Below are 15829 nucleotides of genomic sequence, written 5' to 3'. Positions count from 1 at the left end.
TGACCTTGGAGGAGTCTATTGACAACGCTGGCTCTTTGGCTTAGAAATGGAGATGAGCACCAAACCCCAGAATCAGACATGACTGGACTTAATGTCAGGGGAAAAACATTTACCCTTTAGGGTTGTTGTATGTCTTTCGGGCTGCGTGGCCATGTACCAGAAGTATTCTCTCCTGACATTTCGCCCACATCTATGGCAGGCATCCTCAGAGGTTGTGAGGTATCCATACCTCACAACCTCTGAGGATGCCTGCCATAGATGTGGGCGAAACGTCAGAAGAGAATACTTCTGGAACATGGCCACACAGCCCGAAAGACATACAACAACCCTGTGATCCCGGCCATGAAAGCCTTCGACAACATGTTTACCCCTTTACCTTAACTACCACCAGTTCCTCAATACTTTATTTCCCATACCACCATACTTCGCCACAACAAAGCGTGGTCGGGCACAACTAGTATATATAATATATAATTATTAAAACTATAAATCCCAGCAACTACAACTCCCTACTCAATTAATTAATTAACAAAACATTCAGTCACCAACTACAACTCCCAAAACAAGGGATTAAACATTAAACATGTACAGTAGAGTTTCACTTATCCAACATAAGTAGGCCGGCAGAACGTTGGATAAGCAAATATGTTGGATAATAAGGAGAGATTAAGAAAAAGCCTATTGAACATCAAAATAGGTTATGATTTTACAAATTAAGCACCAAAACATCATGTTGGACAACAAATTTGACAGAAAAAGTAGTTCCATGCATAGTAATGCTATGTAGTAATTACAGTGGAGTCTCACTTATCCAACACTCGCTTATCCAATGTTCTGGATTATCCAACGCATTTTTGTAGTCAATGTTTTCAATATATCGTGAGAGGGCCAGCTAACACCTCCCAACAAAGTATTCCCATCATCAAAGTCTGGTAAATGCTCTGTTTTCTCAGGGCCACAGACGGCAGAAGCACATAACATATCGCATAGAACACCACTCTGAAAACAGGGGAATTCCATACAGGAAACAATCAGGCCCAGCTAACACCTCCCAACAAAAAATTCACTCAGGGAGGAAACAGCCAGGCTTTAAAGCTGCAAGGCCTTTACATCCTTATCATTTTTCCTAATTGCAGCATTCATACTTGCCTCTAACAGACAAAAAAAACAACAATCAGAAATATTGTATATTCACAACCTTTAGGAAATAATATCCCCTGATGGCACAGCGTGTGAAAGCGCTGAGCTGCTGAAATTCTGGACTGAAAGGCCGCAGCAGATTTGAATTGGGGGACCAGAGTGAGCCCTCACTGTTAGCCCCAGCTTCTGCCAACCCAGAAGTTCAAAAACATGCAAATGTGAGTGCATCAATAGGTACTGCTCCGGCGGGAAGGTAACGCCGCTCCATGCAGTCATCCCACATGACCTTGGAGGAGTCTATGGACAACGCTGGCTCTTTGGCTTAGAAATGGAGATGAGCACCAAACCCCAGAATCAGACATGACTGGACTTAATGTCAGGAGGAAAACATTTACCCTTTAGGGTTGTTGTATGTCTTTCGGGCTGCGTGGTCATGTTCCAGAAGTATTCTCTCCTGACGTTTCGCCCACATCTATGGCAGGCATCCTCAGAGGTTGTGAGGTCTGTTGGAAACTAAGCAAGAGAGGTTTATATATCTGTGGAAGGTCCAGGGTGGGAGAAAGAATTCTTGTCTGTTGGAGGCAAGTGTGAATGTTGCAATTAATCACCTTGATTAGCAGTGAAAAGCCTTGCAGCTTCAAGGTCTGGCTGATTCCTACCTGTGGGAATCCTTTGTTGGGAGGTGTTACCTGGTTGTTTCATGTCTGGAATTCCCGTTTTCAGAGTTTGTTTCTTTATTTACTATCCTGATTTTAGAGTTTTAAAATGCTGTTTGCCAGATTTTGTTCATTTTCATGGTTTCCTCCTTTCTGTTGATATTGTCCACTTGCCTCCTCCTTGCCCAATTCTCCCTTCCTGGACGCGGCCGCAGGTCGCCAGGGCGAGCTGCGGCCGCATCCAGGAACTAAGGGAGAATTGGGCAATCTCTGCTGTGGCGCTACGGGCTGCTGTCGACGCCTCGACAGCGCCCCTAGCGGCCAGCGCCCGAGGCCGCCGCTTCAGCAGCCTCATATGTCCAACCGGCCCTGGTTGTATTTTTCTGTACAATCTAAGCATTCCCAACCAATGGCCACCCAATTTTGGCTGACAAACTTCCAAAGGGATTCCAGCTAAACATAACGAAGAATGAGGTTAAGAGCAGTTCAACAGTGGAATGTGTTGATTTTCCACTATCAAACAACTCTTACTATCAGAAAGATCTTCCTCATGTTTAGGTGGAATCTCTCTTTCCTGTAGTTTGACATCATTGCTCCATATCCTAAATTCTGGAGAATCAGAAAAGAAGCTTGCTCCCTCCCCAATATGACATCCTTTCAAATACTTAAACATATATATCCCATCAACCTTCAGCCTGAACCTAACTAGCTCCCTAAGGATTTGTAGATTTTGGACCTATGGCCCTTTTAGTCTCCCTTCTCTGGACACGTTCCAGGTTGTCCATATTCTTTTTGAACTGGAATCCCTGGACATAGAACTATTCCAGGTGAGGTCTGACCAAAGCAGAATAGAGTGGGGCTATGACTTCCCTTGATCTAGACACTATGCTCCTATTGATGCAGCCTACAATCACATTGGCTTTTAAAGCTAACACATTGCAACATTCACCTTGTAGGAATAGGTCTTCACAATCATTTGTAGACCCACTACCAAGACTCTACCTCTGGAAGATAATCATACTGGACTACGCATGATTTCCCATGGTGGGAGTGCCAGTGCGGTGGTTTGAGTATTGGACCAGGGTTCAGGGTTCAAATCTCCACTCAGTTATGAAAATCTACTGGCTGGCCTTGGGCAAGCCACTCTCTCACCCTCATGGAAGCCTCATTTTGGCTCGGGTCACACAATCCCAATGGACACACTCTCATCCCTGAGTATTAGGGTATGGAGTATGGAAGGTGGTGGGGTAAGCATCTAGCCTTTCACTCAGGTGTTGTTCCTTACTTATACTGTACGTATACCCATATCTAGTCTTGAAATCAAAGTAGAGTTTGGATTTTGGTGAGCAAATGGTATAGGTAGAGAAATCAAACCAGATTCTTAATATTTCTATAACAATCTGTGTAGCCAATTCCAAAATTTCACACCAGAGTAAATATTGGAGCCTCCGGTGGCTCGGTGTGTTAAAGCGCTGAGCTGCTGAATTTGCAGACCGAAAGGTCCCAGGTTCAAATCCGGGGAGCAGAGTGAGCGCCCGCTGTTAGCCCCAGCTCCTGCGAACCTAGCAGTTTGAAAACATGCAAATGTGAGTAGATCAATAGGTACCGCTCAGGCGGGAAGGTAACGGCGTTCCATGCAGTCATGCCAGCCACATGACCTTGGAGGTGTCTACGGACAATGCCAGCTCTTTGGCTTAGAAATGGAGATGAGCACCAACCCCCAGAGTCAGACACAACTGGACTTAACATCAGGGGAAACCTTTACCCTTTACCTTTACTGAGTAAATATTTACAAGGGGCGATGTCAAACAAGGCTCTTCTATTTTGAACTGCAACTTGACACTGCTGTCCTGTGTTTCCGATGCAAAACTCTTTTATATGTGTGTGCAAGAAGCAATGTTCAATACGACCCCCACATCTATGGGGGATATATTCCAAGACAAATAGACCTACCCAGAACTGAAGCCATGATTAACACTAAATCCTCTATTTTGATTGTACTTGGGCAAGACCTGTACTATAGAATTGCACCAGAGAGAGTCCCATAGACACTTACTGGGAGAGGATATTTTTAGAGCACGGAAAATAAAGCCATGGTTATCAAATCCATGGATAAGAGGCTCATACTGTATTTTGTGCAAGAGACATGTGGCCTGCCATGAAAACTATTTTCTGCTTGTATTTTTTGCACAAATGAATTTTCCCCAGTAAAATCTGGAACTATTGTTAGTGTTCAAACATTTTTTGAGGAGAAAGGCAAAACGTTCTGATTCATTCTCCCATTCTTCCAGCCACACCTGCCTTCAGAATGACCACTTCCCATTAGCTTTGTAGTACTACCTGACCTTCCCAATTTTGCTGTTCAGATCCATCAAAACCTGGCCGCTAACTTCATCTGCTCCTCTTTGTATGCCAGGGCAGGTATTTTTGAAAATTACCAGCCTAAGTAATTATCAACAAGATTTAACCAAAGTCCGGAAGAAAGGATTAGGTTTCCTGGTCATAATTCAGGGAGCCTATTCTTTCTGTGTGTCTAGGGATGGCAGAAAGGGCAGTCTGTGTTTGCCCTATGCATTCTTCCATGGCATTTTGCAAACTAATAAATGCTTCTTGCAAAGCAGGGTGAGGGATGTCTGGCATATTTCCTCACTGGGGATTTGCAGGTCTGTGCCAAATGAGTTTAAGATGATTGGGCAACCGGCCCAACGCATAGCATATAAAATTGCACACTTGACATTCCTACATTTTGCCACCCTGCTCTCTTGAGAAGGCTTCAAGATTGCAAGGGAAAGGGCGTCTCCCACTTCTAAGGGTAACACAGAAGTTCAAAATTGCCACCTTGGCAAGAGGCCCAGATGTTGCTCCTAACTGGCTGATCAAGAGTGATTGGCAAGGGACTCAACCCCACTGCATTGACAAATGGCAGGGAAATCAGAAGAGGTTGGGATCGCCCAAGAGTTGTTTACCTCTGGCATAAAGCAACACATTCATGTAAACCTAAATACACATTTGGAGATTAAACATCTGGAACATCTTACCAAGAAAATCTGTGATAGGGTTGCTTTAGGGCTGCCCTAAATTGGAAATGTCTTCAAGGAATGCAGCCACAAAGCAATGCTCCTGTGGTTTTGTCAGAGTGTTTCGCTGGGGTGTTTTTGCTCACCTTGGGATTTTCTCAGTCCTGTTATATCCTCCCTTTTGTCTATTGGCTTCTCAGTGTAATTTTTAACAATAGAGAAGTAAGAATCAGAATGTGTACAGAGGATTATCTTTAGACTACAGTTCCCCAAATCCCCCAACCACTGAGTTCTGCTAAGTGGAGGCCATCGCAGAGATCTGTTTTCTTTAAATGCATGTCATCGATAAAGCTGAATATTCAACATCTGGAAGCCTGTATTTTCATCCTTGCTGTACTAGAATTTGAGTATTAGAAAGTGGTTATTGCGGATTACAATGCCCATAATCCCCCACCCCAAACAGCATGGTCAAGTGCCGATTAGATCCTTTCCCAAACAAATCATGAACTTCATTTTGTAATCCAACACAGATTGCTTCCTTATTTTGGTGATCGCAGCTGGAGGCTTTCAAAGAAAAATGAATATATACAAGACTGCTAATATGTAGGAAGTTCCTGTGCGCTGGAGCCAGCTGAGCCCATCATCCACGGTTTACACAGCCAACAGGAAGGCAGCATTGTATTTCGCAGTAGGAAGGATTGTTCTCTCCCTGGGAGTTGGCCTTGGTAGCAACTATTGTCAGCTCTCTCGACATTGAATAGAAGAATAAGGCAGCGAAGCGTCGACTAGTTGCAATATTAACTTGGAAAACAATGAGCTTTTGAGCTATATATGCACTAAGGAGTGAATGACACGCGTACACTATATAAATTGCAGTTTGAAGTAGTCTTAAAATAGATTTTTCTTCCATTATTTCATCATCGATTCCTGCTTTCCATTTGGTGGCAAAGATTTTTTTTTGGCCTGCCATTTTGATCATGTAACACCACTTTTGATAGCTCTTCATTGGTTGCCCATTGCAGTGTTTTCATTTTAACTTCTCCTATTTGACCTAACTCCCCTTTATCGTTCAGCCCTAATTTCTGTTTTATTTCTCCAATGTAGCGTATAGAGAAACGGTGGTGGCATAGGATGGAGGAAGAGCAAGTAAATGTTACCTCTGATGTTGTGGGAGATGTCCTTGGTCCCTATAATATTGCCCACAAAGGTAGATGTGGGGACAGAGTCGGCTGCTGGGCTTGTAGCAGGGTCTTGTTGTCCCTGCATTACGATCCATGTTGTGTGTAGTTGTTCAAGATGAATGTTTACTAGTGTATTTTATGGATTAATTCTGCAAATCACCTACATCCATCTTGAACACTACACTCAAGGGCAAAACTCAATCTCTTAATTTACCAGCAATGCAAAAACACACACAAATGCCCCACAATCCCTTTCAGGCCCACTTTTATTTACAAAATGACATTAAAAATACCCACCAAGTAGCTTCAAAGTTCCAAGGAGGCAGTGTCATACCAAATCACTATATTCCATTGCAAATATTACTCCTAAACAATGATACATTTCAGAAGGCATCTTTCAGTTCTAGGATCCTAAGGCACAAGTGAGGCACGGATAAGAAATGTGACACTTCTTGGCCCCTTTCTCCTGACCTCTTTCTTCCCAGCTGGGCATAATGCTAAAGGCAGAATATCAGCAGATATGAAGATTTTAGACCCAACTCTGCCTAGGACATGGATAGTCATGAACACAGGACTATGAACACATCTTGGAGCCACTGCTTTTGTAAACTTAGTTAATCTGACCAAACAAAGGAGAAACCACCCACCTGTGTCCTTCAGAGTGTATTCTGTATTGTCTTTATATATTAATTTCCAATGTATAAATTATTGGAAATGCGTCTCTGATGGACATCCAGTCTAGACATTTTAGTCATTGTAGAGATTGGTCTCCCCAGAGCAAATCCTCTCCCTGGACATATTTTCCGTTGTAACTGTTTCTTGAGTCAGGCATTTCACATAGTCTGTCTCCCTGCCTGGGATCTACATTCAGTATGTTTGGCAGCCAGGAAATACATTCACATGCAGTCATCTAATAATTGGAACCAATCACAATGGTTGTAGGGAAAGTATTGTGGAAGACCTGCTTGGTGATGAATGTCATTTCTGGACCAGCAAAAATGAATAGTTCTGAATCATAAAGTATCCTGTCCCAACACCAAGTGATCGATTTAGAGTATACCTTATAGTACCTCAGTTTCAATGGCTAGACCTCAGCTCTAAAATACTCATTGACAAACAATATCTTGACATAAGGTGGGCAACCCCTTTAAGTTTGGACCTTCCTATATTCAGAGGTCCAAACATAATGGAAGCAAATTATTAGCCACAACCTCCTTTCTTCTGGTGTTTTGGGTTGACACATAGGCACTAACTAAAGATAGGAATTACTCCATCTACACTTTGTGAGTGTATATCTTCTGTTTTCTTGATTTACAATAGAGGTGGTGGAAAAGAGCCATCACTAAAGCTCTGTCGGAAGGGTACCATCCATGTTGTGAAGTAGATACAATTGCAGGACGTGGGGGTGGATTCAGAAACCAGCATATTGACAGATTTACTGCTTCTTTCCTGCAGCCTGAATTTTGGCTGTCAGGGCAGGTTTTGCTGCTCTCCCACACTGTACATAGCAAAGGAAAGCAGGTTCACATGCACATGGCTAGTGTTTACACCAAAGAGTGACTAAGATGTAATCCCACTATCATCCAGTCCTATGGGAGGGTCCAACTGCATCTGCCCAGCTTCCTCCAAAGTGTGGGAACAAGTTTGCTCTCAGCTGATGATGGATCAGCTCACTCACAGGATGGGTTCTGTGCCGTTCCAGTCAACAACAGCTCCTTTCCACCTAAAGGCAAAACAGAAGGTTTTACTCCAATGAGGTTTCCATCATCTCATCTGCCCTACCTACTTCCTCTTGGAATTGCTGAGGTAGAAGTCCTATCGAAACCAGCAGAAGTCCATTATTGAGCAGGGCCAAGATCCTACAAAGTTTAGTTGCAGCAGAAGAGTTCTGAAAGTAGAAGTCCTCGATGGTTTCCCATCATCCACTCCAAGGCTCACAGCTTTACTATAATAGTCCCCCAAATGGCCATTCTGTGGCTTGGTGAGGAAGACTAGAGGATGATCTAGGTACAGATACATACTGAAAACATCTTCTGCCAGCAAAGACTTTTTGTATATATTTCAGATTTCAATATTAATGTCAAAAACATGTAGTATGATTTTACATAGAATTTGTGCTACATTAGAACAGTAAAAAAAATCACTTAAGTGAATAAACATTAAATATTAAATAATCAAAACAACAGGTATAAGATGTGCAATTTTGTTTTTTGGAACCATTAATTATTTGAATTTTACCAGAACTCTAGGAATCAGTGAGGTTATCTTGAGATAATATGAGATTTGCCAGTGTCTCCAGGTGTCCCAGTCCAACACTCAGCCCACTACACCACATTTACTCTCTGTAGTTTGGTTGTACTATTATATTGCTAAATGACAATTTTCATGCAGAGTTTGCAGATAAAATTCTGCTTGTGTGAAATCCTTTTCCAAAGAAAATCCATGCTAAAGATGTTAAAGAGTTCCATATGGCCCATGTTTTGAAGCTTTCTGATATTGTTTACATCTTTCATGTGGCAAAAAATGTGAGGGAAATATCCTTCCCACCTCCTCTTACTCTCAATTTTGCATTGTGTTTTCAGTTTTAAAAAGTCCATACAAATGAAATGTGTTATTTGTCCAAATTGCAAAATGCATACCTTAAAATAAAGTGCATGGAAAGTTTTGTTTCAGTTTCCCCAGGAAAGTGCAGATAACATGCAAGCAAGATGGAAGTAGCTTTTGAAACATCATTGCATGTGAAACTGAAATAGACTGAAAGCAGACTGATCTGATCTCCCCTAATCCATACTAACAACCATTTAAACAATAATATGGCAGAACATTATAATGATGTATGAGTATATTAAAAAGAGAATGTTGACTATGCCATTCCATTTTATTATGTTATTGATTCTAAGTACTTGTATATTGCCTTTCTGTAAAATGCTGGTGAGGTAATAAACTATTAATGCATTTAATAAACAAGGTTTTACAAAATGCCATAAGCATCAAGCCAGTATCATTAAAACATTAAAAACAACATTAATGCAACTTCTGAAAACAATGTTATGGAACTATGTAGTACTCAATGCTGTCTGACTTCTCTTTGTTATGATTCATGAGCTTTGCAATAATCTCAGAGCTGAATGCAGACAATTGACTAAACAAAAGTGGGTTTGGGTTGATTGGTCCTTATTATAACTATATATGGAAATCAAAAACACTCCTCTCATCAAAATGCATTTTAGGAGGATTTACTTGCAAACTATTTTCTCCTTGATGGTATTTGAGGTCATAGGATTAGCCTGTTTGGTGCCTGCATGCTCCTCCAAGACTCATGCATTCTAAATCTGAAGACTGATGAATCAATAAAGAAAATGTGGGAAAGGATTTGGTCAAGCAAATGCCCTAGTGGACACTGGAAGGTGGCTTGGTGCCCTGGGGGAGAAGAGCGGTATATATGCCATCTATGTCGCTCTTGATTATTGACTATGTTTTTTAGATTGTTGATCTTGTATTTTATACTTTGATATATTACTTGTTGTGTTTGGAATTGCTTTTTACTGTTGTATATTGTTGGGCCTAGTCCCCATGTGAGCCGCCCCAAGTCCCCTCGGGGAGATGGGGCGGGATACAAGAATAAAGTTGTTGTTGTTGTTGTTGTTGTTGTTGTTGTTGTTGTTGTTATTGTTGTTGTTGTTGTTATTAAAGGAGTCATTTAAGTTGATGGGAGGTACTTTGTAATAATTCATTTGATCCCTGAATAGCTCACACGTGGCCCAACAGCAATGGGATGGGCAAAGTGTGGACCTAGGATCTATCTGTATCAGAGAATAGCTTGAAAGAAGACAGGTCAATAGTGGTTTGCTGGTGAATTGGCTGGAAATCCACAAAAATATTTGAACTGCTTTGTGCTTTAAGTACACTTGTGTATATGTAAGGTATCTGTCTAAACAACAATCAACAGTGTTTTCTGAAAGCTTATTGTTTCTGAACTGGAGTTTGCCAATATATCACAGACTGCAATCCTATGTATGGAAGTAACCTTGTCCTGCCAATGGCCAGTTGCACTCATTATTGGCACATTTAAGAATGTACGTAATGGCACAGACATTTATTCTGCCCTAGTGGAAATGCAATGAATGAGATGCTCGGAGTCATTTCTACATTACTTTAGAAGGCTATCCTTATTGAGGGGAGTGAAGAACATCCCCCAGACTTCAAGCATGGTGCCAGATGACCAAAGTAAAAGAATCAATAGACAGGATAAGACCAAAGAGTTTGTCTTCCTATTGTAGGAACATGGAAACACAGGTTAAACATCTCTGATCTGAAATACTTGGGACTAGAAGTGTTCCCTATTTTGGATTGTTTTGGATTTTGGAACACTTGCATAAAAGTAATGAGAGATCATGGAGATGGGACCCAAGTCTAAACGTAACATTCATTTCTGTTTCAGATACACCTTAAATGCAGCCTAGGATGTAGCACACCATACCAGGTACTCTAATCATCAAATACCTTGCCTCCTGCAACTAATATTATATGCAGCCCTGTGGGCAATTTTGACTGAATATTCTAGTCAGATTGAAATAAGAGGCTTTGCATTCCACCCAGGTATGGCCCAAAGCAAGGCAAACGCTAGCAAAGGAAGGGTTTAGGGGCATAACAAAATACAGAGCTCAAGAAAGGAACAAAGGCTATCCCTTCCCACCACCTCAGGCAGAACTATCAAAGTTATTTCCTTTGGAGACAGAAAACAACAGAGGATTGGGACTGAGATATGAGTCTTGCTCATTTCCTTGGGGCCATGGAATCCATTAGGCCTCATGGCATTGGCCAAAAAGCTCACGAAACGCACATTCCTTTCAGCGCTTGGATTAGAGCATAGCTGCCTGCACAGATGTTTGGAAACACAAGTTGCAACGGATGGGTGGATGGATGCTTAGTTGGCAGTCTGAGGTTGGAAATGGCATGAAGAAAAGAAGCGGGTGGGTTGGTGGCTCTGTCTTTGATTAAGGTCTCGTAAAAGGTCAGGTAGAGATCAGCAGCTGGAATCTCCCTGGGACAAATCCGCCTTTCTGGGATAGGTTGGACCCCAACTTGGGGCAAAGGAAGGTACATTTTGGCAACTTAGCAACAACAAAACTTGGGAATGATTTCATTTGGGCCCCATTGCCAAACAAACTGACATAATTCACCCTTCCTAGATTCATTTATGGTTCAGAACATCATTATCTGGCTGTTAGACAACTGCCATGCCAAGTAGAAGCATCAAATAAAGGATATGTAAAGGACTAGGAGTCCTTCAAGGGGGGATTATTTACAGAGTTACTACTGAATGTCAGATTCTTGTGAGTCTGGGTTGTTACTAGTCAGGGCTTCTCAATGCCCCAAAAGCACATTTTTTCAATTATTTCAAAATATTTTTGAGTATTGTTCCCATCCTTTTTTTTCAGGGAACTGTAACTGGTTGATATACAAACAATCATTCCCTTCCTCTATCTTGCTATATTCCTTCTTGAAGCAGATTTTGCAAGAAACCTACCAAACCTCTGCACAAGATAAAGGCAGCTGTGGACTGCAAAATGATTTTCATCACATTGCTTTCAAGCTTCAAGAAAAAAGCTATCACCTGTGAGCAACAACATGAAATAAGACTAAAAGGGAAAGAGTGTTCATGACAAAAGGAATGGTGATGTTCCAACAAAGATTTTAATGATGGTGGAAACACAGTCCCTGAAAACGCATGAAACATAATGTCTGTGTGCAATTTAACTGCCAATGTTGAAGACAAGATGAAGGGAAGTTTGCTTGAAATTCCAGTCTTCATCTGACATTGCTTCCCAATGACATTTTGCAACAAAATATTTTCCCTATTCAAAACAGTGGCTCAGACAGTTTCTTCAGGAACTGTTACAGGGAGCTAGCCAAGGAAGATTGTACATGGCCTTCCTCTTGAGAAGGAAATGGGTCAGGAAAAACTTTTGTCAGGCCAACAGAAATGAGCTGGGAAATGACCACAGAGAGTAAATCTAACAGATTTACAGCTTGCATTCGAAAGGGCTGTGACCTTTTTAATAGACCTGGGGATCTGTGTCTTTAACAGCTGTCCAACAGACAGAAAACAACAGGCAAACATCCCCGAAACAGTGGAAGTAGTGAGGAAACACCCATTATAGCTTCGTGCCTATTAGGGATGGAAGCATATTTCCCATTTTTCAATACCTGGCAAAATAATGTCCTTCCCAATGCCCAGGAACTCCCCATTGGGAGTAGTAAGATTCTCTGCACTTTCCAAAGTCTTCTGAGATTTATTCTGATCAGAAAATGATTGGAGTTCTCCACACAGAATCTACTTCTTAGTACAAAAATGTATTCTGCATGCAGGAAACATATTTTTTAAATTTCTTTTAAAAAAACTAAACAAAATGTTGCTTATGTGTCTATTTTGAACTGTATGTAAATGCCTTTATGTCAAGTTGCTTTAAGTCTCCTTTGCAAGAGATAAAGAGTGATATAAGGAAGGCTGAGCGAAGGAAGATAGATGCTAGTCCATGAAGTCATGAAGAGTCGGAAGCAACTGAACGAATAAACAACAAATAACAACAACAGCAACAGCAGCAACAACATATTGTCTGTTCAAAAAGTATGAGCTATTTTTCCCTAAAGCATTAATTTCTCAAGTGGTTCCATACCATGTACAAAAGCATCTCAAGAACAGCATAAAAATATTTGTGGAGGTCCACCAGGGTCTTTTGAGCTGATATAAGAACTTTGTGTTTGGTTACAGGGACATAGCCAGACACTTCTGGAACCCCCTTCTCCCAATTTAAGAAACAAATTGACAAGGTTGAAGAGTTTCACCAGCTCTACAGGAGGTTTGCAGGATACAATTTTGATGGCTGCAAGTGGAAAAAGAGAATACCATCCTTCACAATGACCAAAAGTAGGCACGTGCAAGAATAGAATCCACTGACACGTGAATAGGTTAGGAAAGACTACCACCACCACACTGTTCTGGCAGGAAATGAAACATTTCCAACCTAAGATTATGGAAATGAACACAGAACTCCAAGGAATGAAAATTTGTGATGCCAGAATCTCCCTGGTTGTAGCACGTGTGACTTCTATAAACTGGAATTGATCATTTCTACCATGTAATTCTGAAAGAATATGCACATTGCAGAATTATTCTGTTAAGGAGACAGGGGTGTGGATTGGGGATAGGACTGTCTGCTTCATCAACAATGGTTTTGACTTACTTGGTGCGAATGCAGTGTTCAAGTGGAGGAACAAGATCATTCTCTTTGTCTTCAACATAGTGCTGTGATGTATCTGCAGAGAAAAGTCAGATATGAATGCACTGTCATCCCATAAACATGTGTTTGCCAAAATGCCTTGAGGTGGAATGTCCTAAGAATAGTCTATTCAACAGGTCAAAGGGAGAGGGTAAGTACTGAGAAAGATGTGCAGATAAGAAGAGAAGGGGTTATTTCCATCTACACCTGCTTTTCCTTCCTCTTACCAAACCAGGGACTATCTATTATTGCCTGAAACAGTTAATATTTTCACTTTTCATCCTGCTAAGCAAGATCAGGAGAGGTGTTTGAGCATTTTATGAATTATTGTTTAGAACTCTGGGATATTTATGAAAACCAAAAATGTGCAAATAATTTTTTTACACTTGTTTTGTTCTAGATATAGCTGCACACTGCCAGAAATCAACATCTAGCTGAAGAAAATTCCAGATCTCAGCACTGAATTCCACTCCTCCAAACCCTTTATTGTATATTTTACTAAATGACAGCTCTCAGTTTCAGAACACCCACTCCATTTCCCTTCGTAACCTTTATGAATAGCAGTTTCTCAGCTTTGGAGCACTAAGCTGTTGGAGGGGAGAGGATGATTAGACCTGTGGGAGTGTTATGAAAGCAAGAGAAGCAGTGGCTCAAGCACTACGTGGAAACCTGCAGGAGAATAAAAGGACTGGGAAGACATCAAGGCACTAACAGTGTTGGCTGGAGGTGGGTGGAAAAAGCCAAGGAGTTACAATTTCTTATAAAGGGAAACCCACACTTAAATACAGAGAGTCAACAGGGCAGAAATAAGGGAAAGTCATCTAGGAGTAAAGGCAAATGGCATTATATAATTAACTTGTTTAAAATAGGCTTTGAGAAATTTCATGATCACAAGTTATCCTAATTTGGGGAGGAAAAATTTATTTATTTATTTATTTACAGCATTTATATTCCACCCGTCTCACCCCGAAGGGGACTCAGGGCGGATCACATTACACATATAGGCAAACATTCAATGCCTTTTAACATAGAACAAAGACAAGACAAACATAGGCTCCGAGCGGGCCTTGAACTCATGACCTCCTGGTCAGAGTGATTCATTGCAGCTGGTTGCAGCTGGCTTGCTCTCCAGCCTGCGCCACAGCTTGAATTGTCATCTTTTTGTACTCCACTCAGCTCTCCATATCCATGGATTCTGCACCTGCAGAATTCAACTATCCACAGCTTGGAAATAAGTTTAAAAATCTAAATAAACAAGCCTTTATTTTTCCATTTTATATACGGGACCCATTTCACAATGCTATTGCATTTAATAGGACTTGAGCATCCTTAGATTTTGTATCCATGGGGGAACCAAATCCCAGTGGACACTGAGGGCACAACTGTATGTTCTTCTGCTCTTGATAAGGAAAAAGGTGACTTCCAGGATTGCCAAGGGAGGCCTTGACATTCCCTGGATAAAGCTATCTAAACTACAAGACAAGTGCTTCCATCTAAGCATTAGGAAGAATTTTTTGATGGTAAGAGCTGTTTGACAGTGGAATATGCTGCTGCCTCTCTAAGTGGTGAAGACTCCTTCTCAGAGGTTTTTAAACAGAGGCTGGATGGCCATCGTTCGGGAGGGCTTTGAATGTGTCCTCCTGTCTGGCAGAATGGGGTTGGACTGGGGGGCCCTTGGGGTCCCTTCCTACTCTATGACTTGATCAAACTCCTGGTGTGTCTGGGATTAGGAAGCTAGGACCCAATCAATCCACGTCCTTTATAACACCATGAGTCTACTTTTAACTACCATGGTTCCATCCTCCGGAACCCTTGGATGTTCAGTTGAGGATTCTCAGCAGCCTAGTTCTAGTGCCTCACCAAACAACAAATCCAAGAAGTCCAGAGAACCGAGTCATGACAAGTGATGTCAACATGCTCCAAATGGGTGGTGTGAAAAGGACTTAGGATCAAACTACAGTTCCAACATTTGGGTAGGAGGCTTTCTTGAGCTGCAGTTTGCTCTTGCCATGTGTTTTAGGCTCTGCATGTTCATGGAAGACAGACAGGGAGAAGGGAAAACATCATAGACCACAAGGACTATGTAGTCCAACCTGTTTCTATCATACAAGAAAACACAATCAAAGCACTCCCAACAGATGGCCACCCAACCTCTGCTTATAAATCTCCAGGGAAGGAAACTCCAGCAGACTCACAGGTAGCATATTTCACTGCTGAACAGCTTTTGTCATCTTGATGTTCTGTCTTATGTTTAGGTGGAATCTTCTTTCCTGCAGTTTGAATCCATGGCTCCATTGTGTCTCCAGAACAGCAGAAAATAAACTTGTCATCTCCTCTATGTAATCCCTTCAGATATTTAAACATAGCTATTATGTCCCCTCTCAGCCTTCTCTTCTCCAAGTTAACCTAACCAGCTCCCTAAGACGTTCCTCATAAGGTTTGGATTCCAAACCTTTGATCATTTTGGCCATCCTTCTGGACACCTCCCAGCTTCTCTTGCACTGTGGTGCCTAGAACTGGATATAGTGTTCCAGGTGAGGTCTGAAGAGAGT

The 15829-nt window shown here is 41.5% G+C and overlaps 1 protein-coding gene across 1 annotated transcript in view; it reads right to left on the bottom strand.

Moving 5' to 3' along the window:
- Positions 1 to 6242: 6242 nt before the first annotated feature.
- mindy4 (MINDY lysine 48 deubiquitinase 4) overlaps positions 6243 to 15829 on the bottom strand; it is a 72505-nt gene continuing 62918 nt past the window's right edge. Inside the window, exons 17-18 of the mRNA XM_008112215.3 lie at positions 13242 to 13314; positions 6243 to 7717 (exon numbers count right to left, since the gene is read on the bottom strand). Of these exons, the coding sequence (XP_008110422.2) occupies positions 7669 to 7717; positions 13242 to 13314 (122 nt within the window). The 3' untranslated portion in view covers positions 6243 to 7668. The remainder of the gene's footprint in view (positions 7718 to 13241; positions 13315 to 15829) is intronic.

This window comes from Anolis carolinensis, chromosome 6 (genome assembly GCF_035594765.1).
Source record: "Anolis carolinensis isolate JA03-04 chromosome 6, rAnoCar3.1.pri, whole genome shotgun sequence".
NCBI classification, from domain to species: Eukaryota; Metazoa; Chordata; class Lepidosauria; order Squamata; family Dactyloidae; genus Anolis; species Anolis carolinensis.
This window is presented reverse-complemented; position numbering and strand designations above follow the sequence as displayed.